General features: G+C 43.7%; 4 protein-coding genes across 14 annotated transcripts; 3 read left to right on the top strand and 1 right to left on the bottom strand.

The window, feature by feature from the left end:
* Nucleotides 1–7,107: 7,107 nt before the first annotated feature.
* LOC111073493 (eukaryotic translation initiation factor 4E-binding protein Mextli) lies at nt 7,108–13,375 on the top strand. 6 transcript variants are annotated; one of them, XM_022365820.2, is made up of 9 exons: nt 7,108–7,208; nt 8,451–9,041; nt 9,103–9,430; nt 9,562–9,633; nt 9,899–9,959; nt 10,201–10,556; nt 10,623–10,696; nt 10,777–11,358; nt 12,895–13,375. In XM_022365820.2, the coding sequence occupies exons 2-9, from the start codon at nt 8,640–8,642 to the stop codon at nt 13,006–13,008; spliced, it is 1,989 nt and encodes a 662-aa protein (XP_022221512.2). In that variant the 5' UTR covers nt 7,108–7,208; nt 8,451–8,639; the 3' UTR covers nt 13,009–13,375. The 6 variants fall into 6 exon arrangements, with proteins under 6 accessions (XP_022221512.2, XP_022221509.2, XP_022221511.2 ...); XM_022365817.2 differs by lacking the exon at nt 12,895–13,375 and having other exon boundaries at nt 10,777–11,167; nt 11,240–12,422; XM_022365819.2 differs by having other exon boundaries at nt 10,201–10,696.
* A 596-nt stretch (nt 13,376–13,971) lies between these two features.
* LOC111073501 (major facilitator superfamily domain-containing protein 1) lies at nt 13,972–17,111 on the bottom strand. Of its 6 annotated transcripts, none has more exons than XR_002607715.2 (7): nt 16,715–16,972; nt 15,993–16,500; nt 15,405–15,932; nt 14,865–15,342; nt 14,683–14,801; nt 14,426–14,618; nt 13,972–14,348 (listed from the first exon to the last, which is right to left on the bottom strand). XR_002607715.2 is itself a non-coding variant. In XM_022365835.2 (7 exons), exons 2-7 carry the CDS (start codon nt 16,186–16,188, stop codon nt 14,300–14,302), a joined length of 1,470 nt encoding a protein of 489 aa, XP_022221527.2. In that variant the 5' UTR covers nt 16,189–16,500; nt 17,094–17,111; the 3' UTR covers nt 13,972–14,299. The 6 variants fall into 6 exon arrangements, 5 of the variants coding, with proteins under 5 accessions (XP_022221527.2, XP_022221526.2, XP_022221524.2 ...); XM_022365835.2 differs by lacking the exon at nt 16,715–16,972 and adding an exon at nt 17,094–17,111 and having other exon boundaries at nt 14,519–14,618; XM_022365834.2 differs by lacking the exon at nt 16,715–16,972 and adding an exon at nt 17,011–17,090 and having other exon boundaries at nt 14,519–14,618.
* A 328-nt stretch (nt 17,112–17,439) lies between these two features.
* Nucleotides 17,440–19,923, top strand: LOC111073499 (etoposide-induced protein 2.4 homolog). The gene is made up of 5 exons (XM_022365829.2): nt 17,440–17,545; nt 17,758–17,822; nt 17,891–18,189; nt 18,285–18,959; nt 19,023–19,923. The coding sequence occupies exons 2-5, from the start codon at nt 17,808–17,810 to the stop codon at nt 19,525–19,527; spliced, it is 1,494 nt and encodes a 497-aa protein (XP_022221521.1). The 5' UTR covers nt 17,440–17,545; nt 17,758–17,807; the 3' UTR covers nt 19,528–19,923.
* Nucleotides 19,924–20,757: 834 nt separating this feature from the next.
* Nucleotides 20,758–25,508, top strand: LOC111082178 (ionotropic receptor 25a). Its single transcript, XM_041594812.1, has 10 exons — nt 20,758–20,984; nt 21,732–21,881; nt 21,949–22,224; nt 22,290–22,728; nt 22,943–23,057; nt 23,154–23,399; nt 23,480–24,072; nt 24,129–24,644; nt 24,710–25,356; nt 25,418–25,508. Exons 1-9 carry the CDS (start codon nt 20,870–20,872, stop codon nt 25,104–25,106), a joined length of 2,847 nt encoding a protein of 948 aa, XP_041450746.1. The 5' UTR covers nt 20,758–20,869; the 3' UTR covers nt 25,107–25,356; nt 25,418–25,508.
* The last annotated feature ends 20 nt before the right edge of the window (nt 25,509–25,528 follow it).

Below are 25,528 nucleotides of genomic sequence, written 5' to 3'. Positions count from 1 at the left end.
ACGAGAATTTAAAAAAAGCAGCGACCTTCTGCTGATTTCTGTGCGCCTGGTATCTCAGATTTGAATTTAACGGTTTTCCGCCATTTGAGCGGTGGAAAGTGGAGGCAGAAAATGAGAGAAATTGTAGCGAAAAAAGAGAGCAACGAAATACAAAGAGAAACAAGAAAAAAAGAGAATTTAAAAAAAGCAGCGACCTTCTGCTGATTTCTGTGCGCCTGGTATCTCAGATTTGAATTTAACGGTTTTCTGCCATTTGAGCGGTGGAAAGTGGAGGCGGAAAATGGGAAAAATTAGAGCGAAAGGAGAGAGCAACGAAATACAAAGAGAAACAAGAAAAAAAAGATAATTTAAAAAAAACAGCTACCTTCTGCTGATTTCTGTGCGCCTGGTATCTCAGATTCGAATTTAACGGTTTTCTGCCATTTGAGCGGTGGAAAGTGGAGGCAGAAAATGGGAAAAAATGAGAGCGAAAAAAGAGAGCAACGAAATACAAAGAGAAACAAGAAAAAACAGAGAATTTAAAAAGAGCATCGACCTTCTGCTGATTTCTGTGCGCCTGGTATCTCAGATTTGAATTTAACGGTTTTCTGCCATTTGATCGGTGGAAAGTGGAGGCGGAAAATGGGAAAAATTAGAGGCGAAAGGAGAGAGCAACGAATTACAAAGAGAAACAAAGAAAAAAGAGAATTTAAAAAAAGCAGCTACCTTCTGCTGATTTCTGTGCGCCTGGTATCTCAGATTTGAATTTACCGGTTTTCTGCCATTTGAGCGGTGGAAAGTGGAGGCAGAAAATGGGAAAAATGAGAGCGAAGAAAGAGAGCAACGAATTACAAAGAGAAACAAGAAAAAAAGAGAATTTAAAAAAAGCAGCTACCTTCTGCTGATTTCTGTGCGCCTGGTATCTCAGATTTGAATTTAACGGTTTTCTGCCATTTGAGCGGTGGAAAGTGGAGGCAGAAAATGGGAAAAATGAGAGCGAAAAAAGAGAGCAACGAAATACAAAGAGAAACAAGAAAAAACAGAGAATTTAAAAAGAGCATCGACCTTCTGCTGATTTCTGTGCGCCTGGTATCTCAGATTTGAATTTAACGGTTTTCCGCCATTTGAGCGGTGGAAAGTGGAGGCAGAAAATGAGAGAAATTGTAGCGAAAAAAGAGAGCAACGAAATACAAAGAGAAACAAGAAAAAAAGAGAATTTAAAAAAAGCAGCGACCTTCTGCTGATTTCTGTGCGCCTGGTATCTCAGATTTGAATTTACCGGTTTTCTGCCATTTGAGCGGTGGAAAGTGGAGGCGGAAAATGGGAAAAATTAGAGCGAAAGGAGAGAGCAACGAAATACGAAGAGAAACAAGAAAAAAAGAGAATTTAAAAAAGCAGCGACCTTCTGCTGATTTCTGTGCGCCTGGTATCTCAGATTTGAATTTAACGGTTTTCTGCCATTTGAGCGGTGGAAAGTGGAGGCAGAAAATGGGAAAAATGAGAGCGAAAAAAGAGAGCAACGAAATACAAAGAGAAACAAGAAAAAACAGAGAATTTAAAAAGAGCATCGACCTTCTGCTGATTTCTGTGCGCCTGGTATCTCAGATTTGAATTTAACGGTTTTCTGCCATTTGATCGGTGGAAAGTGGAGGCAGAAAATGAGAAAAATTAGAGCGAAAAGAGAGAGCAACGAAATACAAAGAGAAACAAGAAAAAAAGAGAATTTAAAAAAGCAGCGACCTTCTGCTGATTTCTGTGCGCCTGGTATCTCAGATTTGAATTTAACGGTTTTCTGCCATTTGAGCGGTGGAAAGTGGAGGCAGAAAATGGGAAAAATGAGAGCGAAGAAAGAGAGCAACGAAATACAAAGAGAAACAAGAAAAAAAGAGAATTTAAAAAAGCAGCGACCTTCTGCTGATTTCTGTGCGCCTGGTATCTCAGATTTGAATTTAACGGTTTTCTGCCATTTGAGCGGTGGAAAGTGGAGGCGGAAAATGGGAAAAATTAGAGCGAAAGGAGAGAGCAACGAAATACAAAGAGAAACAAGAAAAAAAGATAATTTAAAAAAAACAGCGACCTTCTGCTGATTTCTGTGCGCCTGGTATCTCAGATTTGAATTTAACGGTTTTCTGTCATTTGAGCGGTGGAAAGTGGAGGCAGAAAATGGGAAAAATGAGAGCGAAGAAAGAGAGCAACGAAATACAAAGAGAAACAAGAAAAAAAAGATAATTTAAAAAAAACAGCGACCTTCTGCTGATTTCTGTGCGCCTGGTATCTCAGATTTGAATTTAACGGTTTTCTGCCATTTGAGCGGTGGAAAGTGGAGGCAGAAAATGGGAAAAAAAGAGCGAAGAAAGAGAGCAACGAAATACAAAGAGAAACAAGAAAAAAAGATAATTTAAAAAAAACAGCGACCTTCTGCTGATTTCTGTGCGCCTGGTATCTCAGATTTGAATTTAACGGTTTTCTGCCATTTGAGCGGTGGAAAGTGGAGGCAGAAAATGGGAAAAATGAGAGCGAAAAAAGAGAGCAACGAAATACAAAGAGAAACAAGAAAAAAGAGAATTTAAAAAAGCAGCGACCTTCTGCTGATTTCTGTGCGCCTGGTATCTCAGATTTGAATTTAACGGTTTTCTGCCATTTGAGCGGTGGAAAGTGGAGGCGGAAAATGGGAAAAATTAGAGCGAAAGGAGAGAGCAACGAAATACAAAGAGAAACAAGAAAAAAGAGAATTTAAAAAAAGCAGCGACCTACTGCTGATTTCTGTGCGCCTGGTATCTCAGATTTGAATTTAACGGTTTTCTGCCATTTGAGCGGTGGAAAGTGGAGGCAGAAAATGGGAAAAATTAGAGCGAAAGAAAGAGAGCAACGAAATACAAAGAGAAACAAGAAAAAAAGAGAATTAAAAAAAAGCAGCTACCTTCTGCTGATTTCTGTGCGCCTGGTATCTCAGATTTGAATTTACCGGTTTTCTGCCATTTGAGCGGTGGAAAGTGGAGGCAGAAAATGGGAAAAATGAGAGCGAAGAAAGAGAGCAACGAAATACAAAGAGAAACAAGAAAAAAAGATAATTTAAAAAAAACAGCGACCTTCTGCTGATTTCTGTGCGCCTGGTATCTCAGATTTGAATTTAACGGTTTTCTGCCATTTGAGCGGTGGAAAGTGGAGGCGGAAAATGGGAAAAATTAGAGCGAAAGGAGAGAGCAACGAAATACAAAGAGAAACAAGAAAAAAAGAGAATTTAAAAAAAGCAGCGACCTACTGCTGATTTCTGTGCGCCTGGTATCTCAGATTTGAATTTAACGGTTTTCTGCCATTTGAGCGGTGGAAAGTGGAGGCAGAAAATGGGAAAAATGAGAGCGAAGAAAGAGAGCAACGAAATACAAAGAGAAACAAGAAAAAAAGATAATTTAAAAAAAACAGCGACCTTCTGCTGATTTCTGTGCGCCTGGTATCTCAGATTTGAATTTAACGGTTTTCTGCCATTTGAGCGGTGGAAAGTGGAGGCGGAAAATGGGAAAAATTAGAGCGAAAGGAGAGAGCAACGAAATACAAAGAGAAACAAGAAAAAAAGAGAATTTAAAAAAAGCAGCGACCTACTGCTGATTTCTGTGCGCCTGGTATCTCAGATTTGAATTTAACGGTTTTCTGCCATTTGAGCGGTGGAAAGTGGAGGCAGAAAATGGGAAAAATGAGAGCGAAAAAAGAGAGCAACGAAATACAAAGAGAAACAAGAAAAAAAAGAATTTAAAAAAGCAGCGACCTTCTGCTGATTTCTGTGCGCCTGGTATCTCAGATTTGAATTTAACGGTTTTCTGCCATTTGAGCGGTGGAAAGTGGAGGCAGAAAATGGGAAAAATGAGAGCGAAAAAAGAGAGCAACGAAATACAAAGAGAAACAAGAAAAAAAGAGAATTTAAAAAAGCAGCTACCTTCTGCTGATTTCTGTGCGCCTGGTATCTCAGATTTGAATTTACCGGTTTTCTGCCATTTGAGCGGTGGAAAGTGGAGGCAGAAAATGGGAAAAATGAGAGCGAAAAAAGAGAGCAACGAAATACAAAGAGAAACAAGAAAAAAAGAGAATTTAAAAAAGCAGCGACCTTCTGCTGATTTCTGTGCGCCTGGTATCTCAGATTTGAATTTAACGGTTTTCTGCCATTTGAGCGGTGGAAAGTGGAGGCAGAAAATGGGAAAAATGAGAGCGAAGAAGAGAGCAACGAAATACAAAGAGAAACAAGAAAAAAAAGATAATTTAAAAAAAACAGCGACCTTCTGCTGATTTCTGTGCGCCTGGTATCTCAGATTTGAATTTAACGGTTTTCTGCCATTTGAGCGGTGGAAAGTGGAGGCGGAAAATGGGAAAAATTAGAGCGAAAGAAGAGAGCAACGAAATACAAAGAGAAACAAGAAAAAAGAGAATTTAAAAAAAGCAGCGACCTACTGCTGATTTCTGTGCGCCTGGTATCTCAGATTTGAATTTAACGGTTTTCTGCCATTTGAGCGGTGGAAAGTGGAGGCAGAAAATGGGAAAAATGAGAGCGAAAAAAGAGAGCAACGAAATACAAAGAGAAACAAGAAAAAAAGAGAATTTAAAAAAGCAGCGACCTTTTGCTGATTTCTGTGCGCCTGGTATCTCAGATTTGAATTTACCGGTTTTCTGCCATTTGAGCGGTGGAAAGTGGAGGCAGAAAATGAGAAAAATTGTAGCGAAAAAAGAGAGCAACGAAATACAAAGAGAAACAAGAAAAAAAGAGAATTTAAAAAAAACAGCGACCTTCTGCTGATTTCTGTGCGCCTGGTATCTCAGATTTGAATTTAACGGTTTTCTGCCATTTGAGCGGTGGAAAGTGGAGGCGGAAAATGGGAAAAATTAGAGCGAAAGGAGAGAGCAACGAAATACAAAAAGAAACAAGAAAAAAAGAGAATTTAAAAAAAACAGCGACCTTCTGCTGATTTCTGTGCGCCTGGTATCTCAGATTTGAATTTAACTGTTTTCTGCCATTTGAGCGGTGGAAAGTGGATGCAGAAAATGGGAAAAATTAGAGCGAAAAAGAGAGCAACGAAATACAAAGAGAAACAAGAAAAAAAGAGAATTTAAAAAAAACAGCGACCTTCTGCTGATTTCTGTGCGCCTGGTATCTCAGATTTGAATTTAACGGTTTTCTGCCATTTGAGCGGTGGAAAGTGGAGGCAGAAAATGAGAAAAATTAGAGCGAAAGGAGAGAGCAACGAAATACAAAGAGAAACAAGAAAAAAAGAGAATTTAAAAAAGCAGCGACCTTCTGCTGATTTCTGTGCGCCTGGTATCTCAGATTTGAATTTAACGGTTTTCTGCCATTTGAGCGGTGGAAAGTGGAGGCAGAAAATGGGAAAAATGAGAGCGAAAAAAGAGAGCAACGAAATACAAAGAGAAACAAGAAAAAAAGAGAATTTAAAAAAAGCATCGACCTTCTGCTGATTTCTGTGCGCCTGGTATCTCAGATTTGAATTTAACGGTTTTCTGCCATTTGATCGGTGGAAAGTGGAGGCAGAAAATGAGAAAAATTAGAGCGAAAAAAGAGAGCAACGAAATACAAAGAGAAACAAGAAAAAAAGAGAATTTAAAAAAAGCAGCGACCTTCTGCTGATTTCTGTGCGCCTGGTATCTCAGATTTGAATTTAACGGTTTTCTGCCATTTGAGCGGTGGAAAGTGGAGGCAGAAAATGGGAAAAATGAGAGCGAAAAAAGAGAGCAACGAAATACAAAGAGAAACAAGAAAAAAAGAGAATTTAAAAAAAGCAGCGACCTTCTGCTGATTTCTGTGCGCCTGGTATCTCAGATTTGAATTTAACGGTTTTCTGCCATTTGAGCGGTGGAAAGTGGAGGCAGAAAATGGGAAAAATGAGAGCGAAAAAAGAGAGCAACGAAATACAAAGAGAAACAAGAAAAAAAGAGAATTTAAAAAAGCAGCGACCTTCTGCTGATTTCTGTGCGCCTGGTATCTCAGATTTGAATTTAACGGTTTTCTGCCATTTGAGCGGTGGAAAGTGGAGGCAGAAAATGGGAAAAATTATAGCGAAAAGAGAGAGCAACGAAATACAAAGAGAAACAAGAAAAAAAGAGAATTTAAAAAAGCAGCGACCTTCTGCTGATTTCTGTGCGCCTGGTATCTCAGATTTGAATTTAACGGTTTTGTGCCATTTGAGCGGTGGAAAGTGGAGGCAGAAAATGAGAGAACGGCCCCAGAGCCGAAGACCTGGGAACGTACGCTGAAAACTCATCTGCGACACTTTTGTTGTATGAACTGGCACATCTATATACTGTATGGTTAGTGTCCATACGCATAGAAGAAACTTTGTTGACCAGCAACAATGACGTCACATTTAGTCAAAATTTACTTTTTATGCTTTGGCCTTTTTTTTAACCTTATTATGTAAAAAATCCAATGAAAAAGTGTTCTGAAAACTAGCCAATCCTGAACAAAATTTATTGAGGAATTGTATAAAATTATTTGTTTAGGGCTGAGAGGCCCAACTAGCTAGTAATATTAAACGGAATATAAAAATCGAGGAATATTAACGTCTATTCGTGTCCGTCAGTATATTTACAGTATATTTTGACAGTGGCATGGTATATTTGGGTATATTTCTGTGGGTCAGACGGTACATTTTATTGATAAGTCTTGTCCTTCGGAAACTAGAGCTGTCAAGCGATTGATAGTTGGGCCATCGATAGTTTCGAATGTTTTGAAAAATAATAGTATCAGGCTCAAAAAATTATTAAAAAATAATTGAAACCTTTTAGGAACATGTCCAATTACTCCTGTCGATTTGTTTACAAATTTGTCTTCGTGTTTTAGAGCAGCCAATCCAAACATATCAAACATAGTATATGTCAAGAGAGTCGCAAAACCGTCGATAGTAGCGGATAGCAGCAAAACATCGATACTATCGATAGTGCCCTCGATGATTTGACACCTAGAAAGTGTGAATTTCTCAGTTTTGCGTCGTAAGGTAAGCTCCAATTGGATTTGTATAATTCCAATACCGTTTGTGCACAATTGGGAAAAATCCCATACCGTTTGTGCGCAATTGGAAAAAGTGCACATTCCCAACCAGAAAAAAGGGACCATATTTTTGAGTTTGGCCAAAAGTTTCATTTTCAAATTTCGGATTTTCAACCTTCTGTCTTCGGTCACACTACTGCCCCCACCACCAACACTATTAAGAAACTAAACTGACATTTTTTTGGTAAGCTTTTTGCGTTTTCCCTAAATCCAACGATATCGGCTAACAAACAATTAACTAGTGGTAGTCCACTCACTAATGTATTTGCTTCTTGCACAGTGATTGTTTAGTGGACAGTGCTTAGCAAATGTAAGAAGTGTACAAGTGCAAAGTTGGTCTCGCAGCGCAGCCAACGCGTAGTTTCTTCGTTCTGCCTGCTCTCATACTCCAAGAATATTGCCTAATTTCAAACGAACCGTAGTTAAAGTGTTGAATTGACAATGAAGTTGTAGTTGGAGCAGCGGTGGGGACTACTTTAAACGGAAAATCGCCTACAATCAAGCCCTCTACGCCCCAGTGGCGCTGACTGCGCGGTCGGCGCCAACGTCGGCAGCACACATTTTTGTTGTTGCTATTCTCGACATATGATTCAATAAGAAATAAGAATAAGTGCGTTCTCTCTCTATCGCTCTTACGCTCTTGCAGACTGTTTCAGTTTTTTGTAATTTTTGTGTTTAGCTTTTGTTGTTGCTTGTGGGCTGTAAATAATATTTGAAGAAAATCTGTGTTGGTGCATGGAGCGAAAGTCGGGCAGCAACAACTATTAGTCGCTGCCGCCAGTGCTGTTTGAAGCAGCGACACAACGCACACAAATGGTGGTCGTCCGTTTGTTGTGCCCATTTATGCAAACCATTTGTATACCCTAGAAGAGGCGGAAGGTGTTCGGTCATTGACGAAAGGATAGGAAATCAAAGTATTTGCTAACTTGTGCACTGCATATCATTAAATATATAAAATATATTCCACACAAAACAGTGACCACTTCAATATAAAGTTCAATCCATAAGTGTAATTATCTATTGTCATTCATTATTTATTTATTTCTTTTAACTGTTTGCAATTAATGACGAACGAATGATTCAGCCGCATGCCAATGTGTTAAGTTTCGGTTCGGTTCGGTGTGCGCTTGCTTGTGGGTCGGTCCGCCAGCAGCAGCAGCAGCCACACAGTAAACTATAGATAAATCTCGTTTTATCAGCTAAAGCCCGCTTATCAAATGTGCACATCATTAAAAGTAAAGTACATACATATTTAAAACATTAGACCCAAGTTGCGTCGCAGTTTTTTTGAGAGCGGGCCCGAGACGAGGCCGTCTAGCAATCATAGATACTTTTCATCTGAGGGGTATATCTGTTTTGGGAGGTAATTAATGTTAATCTGCGTTAATTAACTTACTAATAATTATAATCTGTTTATTCTTTACAGGGGGGAGGTGCGGAAAACACGCTTCTACGATTTCAATTCACAAATTCTTTAATCACATTCAAACGAACGACGACAGCCAGCCCATACAACCATTGACAGACATCAGTCATCAAATATATTTATCCAACAAATCAGCGGCAGACGACGAATACGAAACCAGAATTCGAATTCCATACGAAAACAAAAAAAATGGCTCACACACACCTGGGACGCGCGGTGAAAAACATTGAGGCGCCGCGTCCGCTCAAGACACAGTCGAGATCGTCATTGAAGAACAGCTATCTGGTGATTGAGGAGCTGATACAGCTGATCGATAATGTGACAGTGGGTCTGCAGTCGTGCAACACGACCACAGAGTCGATAACGTTGCTGTTGCACAATCTGCGTGTGCATGGGCCGCAGCTGGAGGCCGTGTCCAAGGATACGCTGGATCGGGCATTCGTTGTGTTTCGCAATGCTTCGCAGGACGAACGTCTGAACATAATGACGCGCCTTAAGCTGCTCGAACTGATCGAATTACGTGCCAAAAGCTGGGAGGACAATGACACAATTGCCTACTACAAGTCCAAACAGCAGATATCTAGTGTTGAGGTGAGTCTCCCTCTTTGATGGTGTCCTATTATTATTCTTACCATCCTCTCGTTCGTTTTAGCTACCCCCGGAGCCATACCAACATGATGCCAGCGTGCAGCAAGGCGGATTTCTCAGCACCTCCCCCACATTCGGTGTCAGCGGCGGTGGTGGCGGCATGAATGTTGGAGCTGCCGCTGCTGCTGCCGCTGTCTTTAATGCGGCCTCGGCAGCTGCTGCGGCCCAGGCGGCCGCCATTGCGGCCGTGGGCTCACCCAATCAGCAGCACATGCTGCTGCCACCAGGTGAAGTCATACGCAACTCGGGCAAGTTCCCCAAGCCGACCAAGATACCGGGCAAAACCTACTGCAAGGATGAGGTGGTAATCCGGAACGCTGATTCGGGCAAAGGTGAGTGTGTCCCATCAAATGGCAGATTGGTGCTTCTTCTCTTGCCCCACCCCCTGAACTACACCTACTGAACTTTTATATTTGAATATGTATTCCGAATCCCGTATCTGCTGACGCCCACACACTCTCAGTCATGGGCATCAAAGGGCGACGCGTGCACATGATTGAGGAACTAAGCGAAACTATCATATCGTTTCAACGAGGTAACACCCCCAGATCAGATCGCTTGCACTCCCCCTAGCCTTAAGGACGGCACACTGCATTTTCATTTGCATTCCCCACTTTCACTCACACGTTTCTAACTCGCTTGCCACACATTTTGCTCGTTTTTGCTGCTCACACAAATTCCCCTTTAATTTACATTTACATTAACGGTGCCCAAAGGTTTTTGATTATATTTTTCGTTCTGTTTCGTTCGCACGTAATTTTATTTATTATACAAGATTATTAATGCCATCTTTTGTTCAGTCAACCCGGGCGCCAAGGAACGTTTGGTGCAGATCACTGGACCGGCGGAAGAGAAAATTAAGTGAGTTCAAAAATGAATCCAAGATGTTGCTGCCAATTAAGGGGAAATATACAGAAAATGAAATTAATTTAAATTGAATTTAAAATTTTGGGTAGTGCTCCACAACGCCGCACTGCTAACACTTTTTCTTGGGTTGGCAGCGCGGCCTTAGATCTAACTGTAAACCTCCCACTCAATTGGCAGCCATTTTGCATTTAGTTAGCACATTTTATTAACAGAAAATGAATTCGTTTTGCGATAGCTACGCCAAGCAACTGATGGAGGACACAATTCGACGCAACGCCTCGCCGGTGCGCCTGGAGCCCGCCCCAGCAGCCGGTGGCTCGTGCTCGTCCCTCAACTCATCGAACTCGGACGACGCCGTGGTGGTGCAGCCGCGCACGCCCAGTGGCAGCAGCCTGGCGAACCGCCTGAGCTTCAATTCGGCCCAGAACTTTATGACTGCCCAGCAGGCAGCAGCCCAGCAGATCTCCCAGATCACGCAGCACCAACAGGCGCAACAGCAGCAGCAGCAGCACCACCACCATCAGCAGCAGGTTGCCGCCATACAGGTGGCCGCCGCAGCAGCGGCCCAGGCTCAGGCAACAGCTGCTGCCGGTAAAGTTTTGCGACCCAGCCAACAGCTGCTAATGCACTCATATTCCACAAACGATGCTTCCGTAGGTGAATACAAGTTCACGGTCAACGTGGGCCAGCGTCTGATCAAGATAACCGGCGACTGCTGTGAGCTAGTGCGCGTGAGTAGATCCAACCAATGCAGGGGGAGAGTGTTCTTCAATGCAGCTAATTCTGTTTTGTTTTACCTCTGTTCATGCAGGTGGCGAAGCTCGTGCTGGACGATTACTTCAGCAGCTCGGAGTTCTTGGCATCCATGGAGGCTGGCGCCGCTTTTGATGGCACCTCTCTGGTGAGCCCCGTGACCACGCCATCCACACCGCTGCCCGGAGCTGGTCCGCCACAGTTTATGCTGCCCTTGGCCGACAGCGGCATCGGACTGAATTATGCCGCCTCCTCGGCCAACAACAATGGCGATGGGGACGATGAAGTGTTCGCCGACACGACCAACGGAGCTTCACCGAATGCTGCCAACCAGAACGGACTGGCACGCTCGCGTCGCAGTCACTTTTCGCGCAAGGAGTCCACGCCGGAGAGCAAGGGAGCTCGCGAGAAGCTGGACGTGGAGGCTCCTCCACTAAAGACAAGCACATGTAAGATAATGAGATGCTTTGAGACCCCTAGTAGTCCCATGAGTCGCGTTAATGGGTGCCGTTCTCTTGCAGCACGCGTCTCTTACGATATTGAACACTTGATCTACTACTCGCAAAGTCCGCATGCCTGGGCCCTGCCCAACGATTGGCAAAAGATGATGGAGACAACGCCATCGATTCTACGCAACAAGGTAATTCCGCCACTCGATGGGCAATTGAAATGCCACATCGGTCGTCGTCCCTCTTCGAGCCCCGATTCCATCACCAATGCACCCAAATCACATGCATTAACAACGGCTAGCATAACCATAAATCTAGAAGGCGATGCGCAGGTCGCAGCCGCCGTAAGCGCTAACGATGCAAACACCTTAACAAACGAAACTAACAAGCAATCTAGAGTAATACCACAAGAGCGCGAACGCGACCGCGAGCTACGTCGCAATCCAAAGCCATCGGCAGAGTCCGATAGGAATTTGTATAATAGACAATTGCAAATCATAACCAGCACAATGGGTGCCACCACCCAAGCAAAGTGTCGCCAGCAGCAGCTGCATTCGCATTCACATTCACATTCACATTCAAATCATTCTCAGTCACAAGCGAAAGCTATTTTCCAGCGCTATACCGAGGATGATGAGTGTCTAATGGCCTGGTTCGATGAACAAACGCATCCAGAGCTCAACAATAATCGTACATTTGTTTAAATGTTCTCTTTCATTATTCATTCCATTTTATACGTAACAGAAAATACGTATTCGTTTTCCAATCGAAATATTTTAATGATCTCAAAATCTGCCATTGATTGGTAATTTTTGGAAGCAGATACCAAAAATACCAGCAGCTTGTAGAATCTCTATCGTATCGAATAGAAGTATTACAACTATCACGCATCTCAAGCTATCTAGTTATAGTTGCATTATTAATATTATACGAAGAAACGAAACCAAACCAAAAGAAAACAAATCAATTGATAAAGCGAAACATTTTGCTAGTCTTAGGCGTAACCACATGTCATGACATACATACACATACAAACATACATTGTAATGCAAATTAAATTTAAAATGTAACTAAGGGAAGAATCTGTGTTTTGGCTGTGAAACAGATTTAGTTTATTTCGCTAGAGTTTTAGAAATTAAGATTTGCGGTCTTAACCGTTACCACACAAACACACAATTAACAAACAAACACACGAAAAAAAAACGCACATTTAAGCGCATTTTTACATAACATATAAAAACAAAAACGAACGAAACTGTAATTAACATTTTAATAAGACTTATAACAAAAAATACTAATATAATCTCAAGCAAAGCAATGATCGGGGAGGCTAATGTAACACAAACTATGTCTAAGCGTTTTTTCACCCCACTCCAAAAGCATACTCAAAAAGCATACAATTTATACGTGCATATATACACACATATACATACATATATATATATATTTCAAATAAAATAAAGACTTACAAAGTCGGAAGTAAAGCGTGGTTGGGTTTTAAATCACAACACACAACACACCACACCACCCACACAAAACACTCTGTAAATCGCTTCTAAAACACACACCTGCCTGCCTGCCCGCTTATAATGGCTCTAAAAACCTGACACATTAATCTGTTCCATATGTAAATGTACATTAATTATGTCCGTCCAAGGTAAGCTTAAGCCGAAACGTTGATTCTTTGAACACCTATAACTAATGGTTTTCTTTGTGTTCGCAAACAGGATCTACAGGATGAGAGTCAGCGCTTCGATGGGGACAAATATCTGATTAGCATCAAGACTGACGCCACACGAGATATTGCGGCAGCCGATGATGCCGAGAATCTGGATGAATAGAGACCCAGTACCAGGTCCACTCTGCAGCAGCGGGCCCCAAACAACTGACAATATATAGATAATGTCCTCTCGGACGCAGCTAGACTATATTCTTCAATGCTTTTAGCGCTAGCGGCTCTAACAAAACTAATCAAACCAAAACTACCAAAAAAACCAAGAAACTTTTCAAAAAAAAATAATAATATGAAGAAGCAGCAAACTCTGAAGAAGAATGCTAAACACAACCACTAACCCTTAGAATCTAGGAACGACAAGCAATCAAAACTTTCAACATAGCTAGAAAATTCAACGAAGCTCTTAGATAAGTGCCAACGAAGAAAAGTGAATAAGAACGGGGGAGTTATAATTCTACTAATTCACAACAAAATGCAGCTAAACCGAACACGTATGAAGCGGTCTCGAAGCGGCCTCGTAGTAAATACGAGCTAAATGAAACGGGGAATGGAATGCATTTTTAGTAACTCAATAGAGAATGAACACCACACACATAATATTTTAATTTAAAATTGATTAATTTCGTTTCTCATTTCCCCTCCCAATGGCTTTGTTTCCATCCATCCTTAAACAAAAATTCTCAAAACAACAAAGAAAAAAAAATGTATTAATTCATCTATAAATGTGTTTATTATTACTTTTATAATCGTTTTCTCTAGTCTATCGTAGAGATTTTTGTTTGGAAACATATTTTTATTTTAATGTATTTATCAATTGAAATTTTAGACTTCATTTCGAAACGAGAGAAAGAAAGAAAGAAAAAAGCCAAAAGTGTTTGAATTTCTGCTTTATGCTTTAGTTAATTTATTTTATTTATTTTGTACAAATACAAAAACATATTCTTCAAGAAAATAAAATGAAATCATGATCAAATACGAAACTTTATTTATTTTTATATATATATTATATTATACATATTTTTCTTCACAGTTAAATAGTTTGCTGCATTTTCTTTGGTTTCTCTTTTCGGTGAATGTACATTTACATTTATTTATTATAAAACAAAAAAACAATAATCGATAATTATAACAATAATTTCTGCATATACTGATATGTATAATATTTGGATATTGGCTAGGAGTTGAACGGAACGGAACGGAACGGAATACACGAATACAATAACGACCAAGGTCAAGATCAAGACCCCACGACCACGACAATTGTGCGGTTAGCAGAATCTGCTCCAAGGTTGCATAACAAGTCAAGTACAATAGAGAGATGGCGGTAACATCACAATTGGGTTATTTTTAGTTTGGGTTAATCAATACGGGTAGTATCCATAGTAAGTAGTACATATTTAGTGGCCCAATAGAGGCCGTCGATCCACAGTTGCGCGTCGGATTGAGCTTTTGGTATGGTAAGGCAAAGTAAATACATTTAGAAAGAGAATCGCAAATTAGTCAGTGATTGAGGGGGGACATACATATAGATATAGACAGCAATACACAACATCAATCAATCAATCAATAGGCATGCTCAGTAGTACATCAATCAACTCGACTCAATATTCACGTACATCGATGTGTGATACGTGGCCCGCTGTGCTGGCGACATATTCAAATTGCCCTGATGCTTGCGATTGTAGGCCCAAATCGCACAAGTGGCCATCAAAGAAACTGCAATTATCGAATGGGAAATGATTCGAAATGATTTAACACAAACTCAGTGCTTTCTCCTTACTCAGTAGGAACAGCATAAAAAAGAGCTGCAGCCAGAAGTGACTGCCACCGCTGCTATCCACAATGATGCCGGCTACAATGGTCACCACAGCGAGGCCCAAATTCTGCACTGACTGGCAGCTGTAAAGAAATAATAGCACCTTACAGACAATGCCCCACAGATCAATTGATTGTTTCACTTACAAGCCATATGCCGTGCCCAGCTGATATTCGGGAACAATCAGGGAAACCAAAGGCCACAGGCTGGCCGCCAGCATGGAATAGGAGAGACCCATAACGCTCATGCCAATGTACGGATCCAGGTGGGTGAATGTCAGCAGGGCATGAGCCACAAATGTGGAAATGGTGGCACAGAACACCCAGGTCACATTGCGTCCCACCTTATCGATGATGAAGCCAAACAGTGGCGAGGCTATGGCCGAGATCAGGTAGACAATCGAGTTGACAGTGTTTGCCTCGTCCGGGGTCATGTGGAAATTGTTCACGAAGAAAGCCTGTCCCAAGGCAACGAAGGGAAAGATGGCCACATAGTAGGCCACACATACCACCGACACCATCCAGAAGTCCATCTTGAAGGTGACTATGTCGCTCAGCTTGGCAATCTCTCCGCCCGGATTGTTATTACGCTTCAGAATGCGCTCGGCCCGCTTGTCCATCCACCCTAGATGGCGAGAGACAGAGATCAGCTCAGAGAGGAGACAACAACAGGTGGACAAGACCTACCCAGAATCAGAGTGCAAATCAGAGACATCACACAGGTGGAGGAGGCCAGAAACAGGGCCACGCCCAGTCCAGTGTAGCCAGCGTAGGATTTTGAGACATAGCCATACAACGGCTGCATTATCCAAAAGTTGACAGTGCTGCCGAAGCGGGCCACCGACAGCTGCAGGCCAAAGACCATGTTCAGCTCCTTGCCCTTGAACCACAGCACCGCATAGCTGTTTTGGGCCACAGCCAGCGACTCTGCCCCAATGCCGAACACAAAACGACCAACGATCATCAACCAGAAATGTCCCAGGACACCGCCAGTGGCGAATATCAACTGACCGACGAGCACAATCAGCATATAGATGATGGTGCCCAGACGGATGCCAAAGACGCGATCGATCAGGAAGCCTCCCACGAAGCAGAGCACAATGTTCGGCCACGAGTAGATGGAATAGATCAGCGTGAACTCGGTGGAGTTGAGGTCCAGCTCCTTTTGGAAAACATCCTGCAGAGCCCCGGGGTTGTCGTAACAAAAGTAGGAACCTAAAAGCACTCTGCATTAGCAGTGCATGCAATATGCAACGCCATCACCACCACACTCACCAAATCCCAGCAGGCACATAAAAACCAGGGCCAGAAAACGATGCGGCGTGCTGGAGGGATCACAGCATCCCGTGTCCTTGGGCGGCGACAGCACCGTGTCGCGGGTGCTTCGCCTACGCACCACTGGCTTCGCCTCATCCTCACCGCTGCTGCTATTCGACGTGTCCACAATTCGTTGACGTTCTTCGCGTGTCATGGCTCTTTTTTTCTTCTGGCCACCGGATATTAAAGGTGCGCTTGGGGGATGAAGGATTGGTAATTGCTTTTGGCTGTTCTTCCTGTCAATGCGGTTTGATGGGGATGAGGGGTTGGTTGATGGTTTGCTCGATTGGTTGGTTTGCTTTTTGCGTTGTAGGCGGTGGGCGGGTAGCTGGGCCGTGGCCCTACTGTTGTTGCTTATCACTAGACCGCACCATGACTTTGTTTTTGTGTGTATTGATTATTCCCACAGATGGACGAGAGCTGTCACTACGGGCGGTGCCAGGCGTGGGCGATTGTAAAGGTTAATCTGCAATAAAAGCGTCATGAAAATGGTTGCATCTTTGCAAGGAAAAATTTCCAAAGTATACACACACACACACACTCATACGTGTGTCCACAGAGAACCCACGCAGGTAGATGGTGTGTTTATGCGGGACAGGACAGATCTTGTCGTCTGTTTGTTGACTAACGGTAAATGGTAATCAATTAAGCGCGCACCGTATGTTGCGGCCTTACCTTACCTTTGTGCTCTGACACCAGGGGTTTAAGGTTTTATTACTTTATTTGCGTATTGAAAACAACCTAACTGTTTGTCTATGCACAAACGGGCACGCACACACCATACAATACACCCACACACACACAATATATATGTAAACAAGGTTTGAAGCCAGGAAAAGCGGCTAAATACCCTGTTATCGCAGACAGCTACGAACGAACGTCACTCTAATTAATCACTGTCCCCGCCGTCTTATTATTCGTTAAAATTTCGTAACGATTGGGACAGACGCGCTATGCTGATAATTCAAAAACTCACTCGAATCGTCGTGACTTGCTTTGTTACTTATTTCTAAAACAAAGAACTAACTAAATATACAAAAAAATTATTTATATACTAACATATGTGCAGTGGAAATTCAACAAGTAGAAACAAACTCACGGTATATTTGACGGTCCTGAATAGATTGAAAATATGTTGATATCAGTGTGATATCAGTGAAACTATCGACCAAAAATATCGATTGACATTGATTCAATTTTGTTCCAGCTAATCAGTGTACATGAAGCATTGAAAACTGGCAACTCTGAGCACTATCGGAGCTACTTTTACAACTATTACATTTTATCAATTTTACATGTGGCTGTTATTTCACGTCTTTAGATCACCCGCGACACTTAATTCTTCTTATCGATGCACAGGGTTAGTTGGAACAAAGTATCGGTATTTTTGTGCGATAAGCAAAACTTATCGGTAAACACCATGCAAAACAAAACAAGTTAATATTAAATATCCAGCACAAAGTTCAATGTTTTTAAAGTCTACGCGAGATATTGGATCACCATAGCGATAAGTATGTAGGCGATGCTCCTTCGGTTCTCCTGGAAATCGAGTGGCATCTGGCGCGGTGTAAACGAAAAATTCAGTTCATACAAATGATTGTCGTCGTCGTCGTCGTAGTCGCGCACAACAACAAACATATTTATACCCAACATTTCGACACAACTTAGAGTAGCCTAACACGTTTCATATGCTTGCATGTATATTTCGTAATGTGTACAAAAGGAACTAGTGCTTTGTAGACTGATCACAGACACAGACGCGACGCCCGTGAGATGGCTGCGATTAAGGTAAGAAGGGCCGTCTCCGCCTACATAATACCTGATTTAAATGCGTCGTTGTACACCACCACCCGCAGAACATCGCGTACGGCATACTGTACGGGCTGTGGGACAGCATACGTGGCATGACCCTCGTCCTGCACATTGACAACGAGGTGAATCGCCAAAATGCAGAGCAGGAAATGCGACAAATGCGCAGAACGGATAAGGATCGCTATGAGCGGGCGCGTAGGTCGCCATCGCCTGTGCCCAGCTCTGCGGCGGCCATGATTCGCGAGGAGTACGCCAAGCGGGCCGAGGAGAACTCCGATGAGCGGAGTCTGCAGAAGATCCTAAACCAGAAACCCGCCGCCGAGAAGGAGAAACAGCCGCAGGGGTACGTGACACAAAGACAGCTTCTGCTGCTGCTGCTCAGCATGACTAATCTATTTATTGCGCACTTGCGTTGCCTCCTGCCACCCTCCAACACAGCGAGAAGAAGATTGCCAAGAAGCTCTTCAAATGCTGCATGCTCAACGGCGGCTTCACCTGGCTGAGCATCGAGCTCTTCGAGTCGGCGCTGCTGCCCACGCTGAAGTTCTGCCTGACCATCTTCTATGGCGACCAGTCGGAGACACTGCCCGTGGTTTGGGCCTGGCTGCATCCGATACTGTCGCTGCTCTTTGGCATGATGTGGGTGCTGCCCATATTTATGCTCTCGAAGATTGTCAGCTCGCTGTGGTTCGCGGACATTGCCAATGCGGCGTATCGCGTGCGTAAGGGTCGGCCACAGCTGATACCGGGCATCAGCAAACTGGTGGCCGATTTCCTCTTCAGCATGGTCGTGCAGATGCTGTTCCTGGTGCAGAGTATGCTGGTGAATCTGGTGCCGGTGAAGTATGTTGGCTCCTCGCTCTGCTTTGTGCACCTGTGCCTGCTGTATTCGCTGTACTCGTTTGAGTACAAGTGGTTCAACATGGGATGGGAGCTGCATCGACGCCTCACCTACATTGAGAAGAACTGGCCGTACTTTTTCGGCTTTGGCATACCGCTGACAGTGCTCACGAATCTGTCCAATTCGGTGATTGTAAGCAGCTGCATCTTCTCCATATTTTTCCCCCTCTTCATACTCAGTGGCAACGAGGCCCAGCCCATGGTGGACACCACGTAAGTGTGACAGATTGTGCGGTAATATATTTTGGTCTAAAAATAAACTCTGCCCTCCTCTAGTGAGATCTCGCTGCGTCTCTTCTCGCCGGTCGTCTTCATATCGAACCTCTGCTTCGGCGGCAATCCGTGGAGCAAGGCCAACCGGCTCAGTGCCATGCAGCGTCAGCAGTACGAACTGCAGCAGCGCCAGCGCCTACTCCAGCGCGAGGAGCAGCTGCTGAAGCAGCGCAAGCAGCAGTACATGGAACAGCAGCGCATGCAAATGCGTCGCGAAAGGTCGCACTCGCGTTCGCAAACGCCGCAATTGGCGCCGGGCACGGGGCCACCGTATAGATACGCCCAGGCGCCGGTGTTTGATGCCGCCCGAGTGCGAGACTCCTCCGCCTCGTCGACGCACAGCTCGACATCGCCGAGCATCAGCAGCTACCGCCCTCCGCCGTACTATAGCAGTTCGCTGCGCGGCGCCACACCGCTGGTGCCCACACCCGTGCCTGGTGCACCCCAAGCACCGCTTACCCCGCCCGTCATTCGACAGGAGACGGGGCCAGATGACTGGAATTTGTGAGATTTATGCATATACAACTCCTAGGCTTATAGGCTTTATATACATTATATATTAATTAATTGGATCGATGTGCGTGAGTGTCGTCTTTGTGGACTGTGTCGTGTAAGTGTAATAACTATAACTAAATATATAACTAGGGTCTATGAATAATGACAAATGTTCGCTAGTCGACGCCGCGGGCCCATCCCTTCGACTGGGGGCATCACTATATCTATATAGCTATGTAAATGCGGTTCGCTGCAAACTGCTGCATAATTTGTTTAGATTTCGATTTTTATTTTTAGGTCGCGTTTTCGCTTTGATAATTTCTTGTAGGGCGCACTCTACAAACAAATTACTTTCGTTTATTTTTAATTATCAATCAAAACTAAAAAATAAAAACATTTTGTACTTTTGTCAAATTTATGTTGTGTTTCTTCTGAATTGAATGTGCAGCAGTGCTTTATCTTCGTTTGATTAGAAATATAATGAGTCAGGCTGGGAGGGCTAATCGGCTGGTGCGAAACTGATAGGTGGGTGGGGCATGCATTGAATATTCATAATTGGGAACCAAGCAAATCTATTTTTATACTCAAAGATTAAATTCGTCTAGTTGTAATGTAACCGCCAGACACCATAAAGTATATATAAAAATATTCTTGATAAGCATTTAATCGATTTACAGTCTGAGAGACAACAACAATCAACAATATCTCGTGGCTGACCCCCTGCCACACGCTTGCTCTATACAGCGCCTCTTTGGTGGAATGAGCGAGATATATTAGCTGGATGGTAATACGTTGAGAGGAAGAGGGAGATATGGGAGGAAGAATGAATTCTCTTTTAGACTCTATATAAATAATAATACAAATTCTCCTGATTCTTTCGTTTCCAAAATTTAATTCCAATTAATTTCGTTCGGGGAAATTGCTCAAGCATGTAGCTTTCCCTCCAGCCCCAATATCCAATAATCATTTCATGTTTATGTGACAATATAACAAGCTACTCAATACCTCATAATAACCCGCCTACCATTAACCCATTCCATTCCGATTCCGTTCCTCAAAACACCAATAGCCGCCTAATTATCGCTCGAGTTTTGTTCCGGCACGAACAGCAGACTGGACACAGAATGTGTGGGTGGTGTGGGGTTGGGAGGTGATTACATAGTAAATTGATTATCACCAAGGTTACACACATGTCCACACATTGTCCGCGCGTTGAAAGTGAAATTGTCAGTGGCATTGGTTGAGGTATCCTTTGCCGACAGGACATGCCAGCTCAGTTGTAATTTGTAGTTGGTGGCGTGCGGTCAATTGCTGAGATCTCGGAACGGAACCCCCCCACCTATGTGCTCGCCACCATGTTGGATGTTTGCTTAAAGACTTTCAAATATTTATGGCTGCTCGGATTGTGGACACTCCTGAGCGGTTGGAATCGGGAGATAGTGGCCCAGACGTCACAAAATATTAATGTGTGTAAGTGTTGAAGCCATCGATTTAAAAATGAACGTAAAGGACATATAGATATAGATATAGGAAAAGAATAATTGCACTCTGAGTAAGGGGATTGTGGAATTTTTTAAAATATATGTGATGGGATCTAATTAGTCTCCAAAAAATAATAATAATAAAAATAACATTAATAAAGTGCATGCACTGGAAAGAGTATTTAGGCTATCAAATTATTCACAAAAAATATACATGGAATATGCCACGAACATTCTACAAAATATATTTCCAAATTATTCTTAATAATTTAATTTAATTTTTTTGTATTATTAAAGTAATGTGATTAAATAAATGTTAAAATACAAAAAACCTTTAAGAAATTTTAAAATCGTAAATCAGCCGAATATTGAATTTTTAGTTTTAGTTTTTTAGTTGCAAAAATAGGAATATAAATAATATTTATAATTTATTTCAATATTGAATAGTTAGGATAAAAAAGCCCAAATATATGGTAAATAATTAATGGCGAAATAATGAATTAAAATAGAATTTTTATATGGTACAAAAAATACTTAATTTTCCATTAAGCACACAAACTAAACTAATTAGGAAAAAAGGTGGGGAAAGTTGATTGTCTTGTAGATTGCTGAAAAAATAAATATATATTATAAGTGCTTGAACGAGGGCAAGTAAACAGTTGCAAAGCCACGTAATGCATTTGTAATCTTCCATGCTACTCCTCCAATCCAATCCAATCCCACATTGGGTTGTTAGTCTTCATCAATGAGGTGGACAACGAGCCGGCGGCCAAGGCAGTGGATGTGGTGCTCACGTATCTGAAGAAGAACATGCGCTATGGCCTGTCCGTGCAGATTGAATCGATTGAGGCCAATAAAACGGACGCCAAGGTGCTGCTGGAAGCAAGTGAGTGAAATGTGCGAAATCCTCTCCGAATCAGCTATGATCTGCTGGTCATTATTCCACTTCAAAGTTTGCAACAAGTATGCCGAAAGCATTGAGAAGAAAATGATGCCCCATCTGATTCTGGACACCACCAAGTCGGGCGTGGCCTCGGAGACGGTGAAGAGTTTCACCCAGGCCCTGGGACTGCCCACCATCAGCGCCTCGTACGGACAGGAGGGGGATCTGCGGCAGTGGCGTGACCTGGACGAGGCTAAGCAAAAGTATCTGCTGCAGGTGATGCCGCCGGGCGACATTATACCCGAGGTCATACGGAGTATTGTGCGGCGTCTCAACATCACCAATGGTAGGAAAATGTATCCCATTCCAACCGCTCTTTACCCCTGAGTGTTTCTGTATCTTTTCCGCCAGCTGCCATCCTATATGACGCGACCTTTGTGATGGACCACAAGTACAAGTCGCTGCTGCAGAACATTCAGACGCGTCATGTGATCACAGCCATTGCCATGGAGGGCAAGCGGGAGCGCGAGGAGCAGATTGAGAAGCTGCGCAATCTGGACATCAACAACTTCTTCATTCTGGGCAACCTACAGTCGATTCGCATGGTCCTTGAGTCGGTGAAGCCCGCCTACTTTGAGCGCAACTTCGCCTGGCACGCCATCACCCAGAACGAGGGCGAGGTGAGCAGTCAGCGGGACAATGCCACGATTATGTTCCTCAAGCCCATGGCGTATACGCAATTCCGGGATCGCCTGGGCCTGCTGCGCACCACCTACAACCTGAACGAGGAGCCCCAACTGGCTTCAGCGTTCTACTTTGATTTGGCGCTGCGCAGCTTTCTAACCATCAAGTGAGTGCGGTGAAATATTTTTGGGGTTTTCCAAGCATGAAGAACACACACAATTTAAAGGATACAGCAATATAATTTCCATTGCTTACGTAATGCCAGCCCGTTCACCCCTCTTAGTACTTTTTTACTTCACTTTTAAGATAGATTAATAGATAAATCCCATTCGCGATTATCTGATGAGTATGAGTATTGCGCTTGTTCCTTGTTTCCTTAGAGAAATGCTTCAATCGGGCGCCTGGCCCAAGGACATGGAGTATCTGAACTGTGACGACTTTCAAGGCGGCAACACACCCCAGCGGAACATCGATCTACGGGAATACTTCACCAAGGTGGGTGTCTGTCTGTCGTCTGTCTGTCTGCAAGTGTTTTGCCTGGCAATTATGGTTGATTACTAAAAACTCCCGATTCCCGCCTCCCGACTGTAGATAAGCGAACCCACATCGTATGGCACTTTCGAGCTGGTCACGCAACCGAAGCAGGCATTCAACGGCTTCAGCTATATGAAGTTCGAAATGGATATAAATGTGCTGCAGATACGTGGCGGCAGTTCGGTGAATAGCAAATCGATTGGCACATGGACAGCTGGCCTGGACTCGCCGCTCTCCGTCAAGGATGAGGAGCAGATGAAGAACCTCACAGCGGATACGGTGTATCGTATATACACTGTTGTGGTGGGTGCCAGCTATATGCTATCCCTTGTATCCCTGCTATCCGAAGGTGTAACTGACTTTCTGCCACTCTGATCCCACAGCAAGCTCCGTTCATCATGCGCGATGAGACCGCTCCCAAGGGCTACAAGGGCTACTGCATCGATCTGATCAACGAGATCGCCGCCATTGTGCACTTTGACTACACCATCCAGGAGGTGGAGGATGGCAAATTCGGTAACATGGATGAGAAGGGCGAGTGGAATGGCATTGTGAAGAAGCTCATTGACAAGCAGGCGGACATTGGCCTGGGCAGCATGTCGGTGATGGCCGAGCGCGAGATTGTCATTGACTTTACGGTGCCCTACTACGATCTGGTGGGCATCACCATCATGATGCAGCGTCCCAGCTCGCCCAGTTCGCTCTTCAAGTTCCTCACTGTGCTGGAGACCAATGTGTGGCTGTGCATCCTGGCCGCCTACTTTTTCACCAGCTTTCTCATGTGGATCTTTGATCGGTGGAGTCCGTACAGCTACCAGAACAACCGCGAGAAGTACAAGGATGATGAGGAGAAGCGCGAGTTCAATCTGAAGGAGTGTCTGTGGTTCTGCATGACCTCGTTGACACCCCAGGGCGGTGGTGAGGCACCCAAGAATCTGTCCGGACGTCTTGTGGCTGCCACTTGGTGGCTTTTTGGGTGCGTTTCATCCGCTGATCCGCTCTCGTTGCTTGTATTATATTCGTTCGCCTTAGGTTTATCATCATTGCCTCGTACACGGCCAATTTGGCGGCTTTTCTCACCGTCTCCCGCTTGGATACGCCCGTCGAGAGCCTGGACGATCTGGCCAAGCAATACAAGATACTCTATGCCCCGCTCAACGGCTCCTCGGCCATGACATACTTCGAGCGCATGGCCAACATCGAGCAGATGTTCTATGAGATCTGGAAGGATCTGTCGCTCAATGATTCACTGACGCCGCTGGAGCGTTCGAAGCTGGCCGTTTGGGATTACCCGGTGAGCGACAAGTACACCAAAATGTGGCAGGCCATGCAGGAGGCTGCTCTCCCGGCCACACTCGATGAGGCCGTCGCACGCGTACGCAATTCAACGGCTGCCACGGGCTTTGCTTTTCTGGGAGACGCCACCGATATACGGTACCTGCAGTTGACCAACTGCGATCTTCAGGTGGTGGGCGAGGAGTTCTCCCGAAAGCCCTACGCCATAGCAGTGCAGCAGGGCTCCCATCTAAAGGATCAGTTCAACAATGCGTAAGTTTGGCAATCGAAATATATGTAAGAGCATCCATTAGGTTGACTGACTTGAATCCCTGCAGCATTCTAACGCTGCTCAACAAGCGACAGCTGGAGAAGCTCAAGGAAAAGTGGTGGAAGAATGACGAGGCGCAGGCCAAGTGCGACAAGCCGGAGGATCAGTCGGACGGCATATCCATACAGAACATTGGCGGCGTCTTCATTGTCATCTTTGTGGGCATTGGCATGGCCTGCATTACGCTCGTCTTTGAGTACTGGTGGTATAGCTACCGCAAGAATCCGCGCATTATCGATGTGGCCGAGGCCTCCACTGCAGATCGTGCGAATCTTAAAGACGCTGCTGGCAAGCTGGTCGATGGCGTCATTTTGGGCAATTCGGGTGAAAAGTTTGAAAAGTCAAATGCTGCACTGCGTCCACGCTTTAATCAGTATCCGGCCACGTTCAAGCCACGTTTCTAGGAGAACTCTACTTACTGGATAGTTTAACGCGCACGGAGAATGTCTACGTCTAGCAATTAAGTCAATTTGGTGCACTTTTTGCACTTTTATTCAATTCGTAATAAATGTTTAGCAAATTCAGTTAAAATGTAGTTCCTTACCAACACTACCAAAAAGTATCGTTCCCTATGGAGATATCGATACTAGCGTGGTCGTCCGCAAATGTATTCCACTACATTTCAATTGAAGACCAACCAGCAATGGAAACCAGGTGAGAGATTAATAAATAAATAATTTATACCACGTAAATAATCACTAACGCTATCTTTCAGACTAGATTGATTCTTAACGTGTAGTGGAATACGAGCAGAAGTTCCGCTTATCGCACACAAATATCGACATTGCTATTGCCTACAAATACACATATCGATAGTTCACTTAAT

Source organism: Drosophila obscura, unplaced genomic scaffold (genome assembly GCF_018151105.1).
Source record: "Drosophila obscura isolate BZ-5 IFL unplaced genomic scaffold, ASM1815110v1 contig_37, whole genome shotgun sequence".
Taxonomy (NCBI): Eukaryota; Metazoa; Arthropoda; class Insecta; order Diptera; family Drosophilidae; genus Drosophila; species Drosophila obscura.
The sequence above is the reverse complement of the archived record's forward strand: the minus strand, read 5'-3'. Positions and strand labels throughout refer to the sequence as shown.

What these genes read in the sequence shown, in the direction of transcription:
- LOC111073493 (XM_022365816.2), top strand. Translation starts at nt 8,640, where the DNA reads ATGGCTCACACACACCTGGGACGCGCGGTGAAAAACATTGAGGCGCCG. An exon ending in CCGGCGGAAGAGAAAATTAA is followed by an intron (nt 9,960 to 10,200) that starts GTGAGTTCAAAA and finishes GTTTTGCGATAG; the next exon opens with CTACGCCAAGCAACTGATGG. An exon ending in ACTGCTGTGAGCTAGTGCGC is followed by an intron (nt 10,697 to 10,776) that starts GTGAGTAGATCC and finishes CTGTTCATGCAG; the next exon opens with GTGGCGAAGCTCGTGCTGGA.
- LOC111082178 (XM_041594812.1), top strand. Translation starts at nt 20,870, where the DNA reads ATGTTGGATGTTTGCTTAAAGACTTTCAAATATTTATGGCTGCTCGGA. An exon ending in CGCAGCTTTCTAACCATCAA is followed by an intron (nt 22,729 to 22,942) that starts GTGAGTGCGGTG and finishes TTGTTTCCTTAG; the next exon opens with AGAAATGCTTCAATCGGGCG. An exon ending in AAGGATCAGTTCAACAATGC is followed by an intron (nt 24,645 to 24,709) that starts GTAAGTTTGGCA and finishes GAATCCCTGCAG; the next exon opens with CATTCTAACGCTGCTCAACA.
- LOC111073501 (XM_022365835.2), bottom strand. Translation starts at nt 16,188, where the DNA reads ATGACACGCGAAGAACGTCAACGAATTGTGGACACGTCGAATAGCAGC. An exon ending in GATTTGCACTCTGATTCTGG is followed by an intron (nt 15,343 to 15,404) that starts GTAGGTCTTGTC and finishes CTCGCCATCTAG; the next exon opens with GGTGGATGGACAAGCGGGCC. An exon ending in TTTTATGCTGTTCCTACTGA is followed by an intron (nt 14,619 to 14,682) that starts GTAAGGAGAAAG and finishes CGATAATTGCAG; the next exon opens with TTTCTTTGATGGCCACTTGT.
- LOC111073499 (XM_022365829.2), top strand. An exon ending in AAGGAGAAACAGCCGCAGGG is followed by an intron (nt 18,190 to 18,284) that starts GTACGTGACACA and finishes CCTCCAACACAG; the next exon opens with CGAGAAGAAGATTGCCAAGA. An exon ending in CAGCCCATGGTGGACACCAC is followed by an intron (nt 18,960 to 19,022) that starts GTAAGTGTGACA and finishes GCCCTCCTCTAG; the next exon opens with TGAGATCTCGCTGCGTCTCT.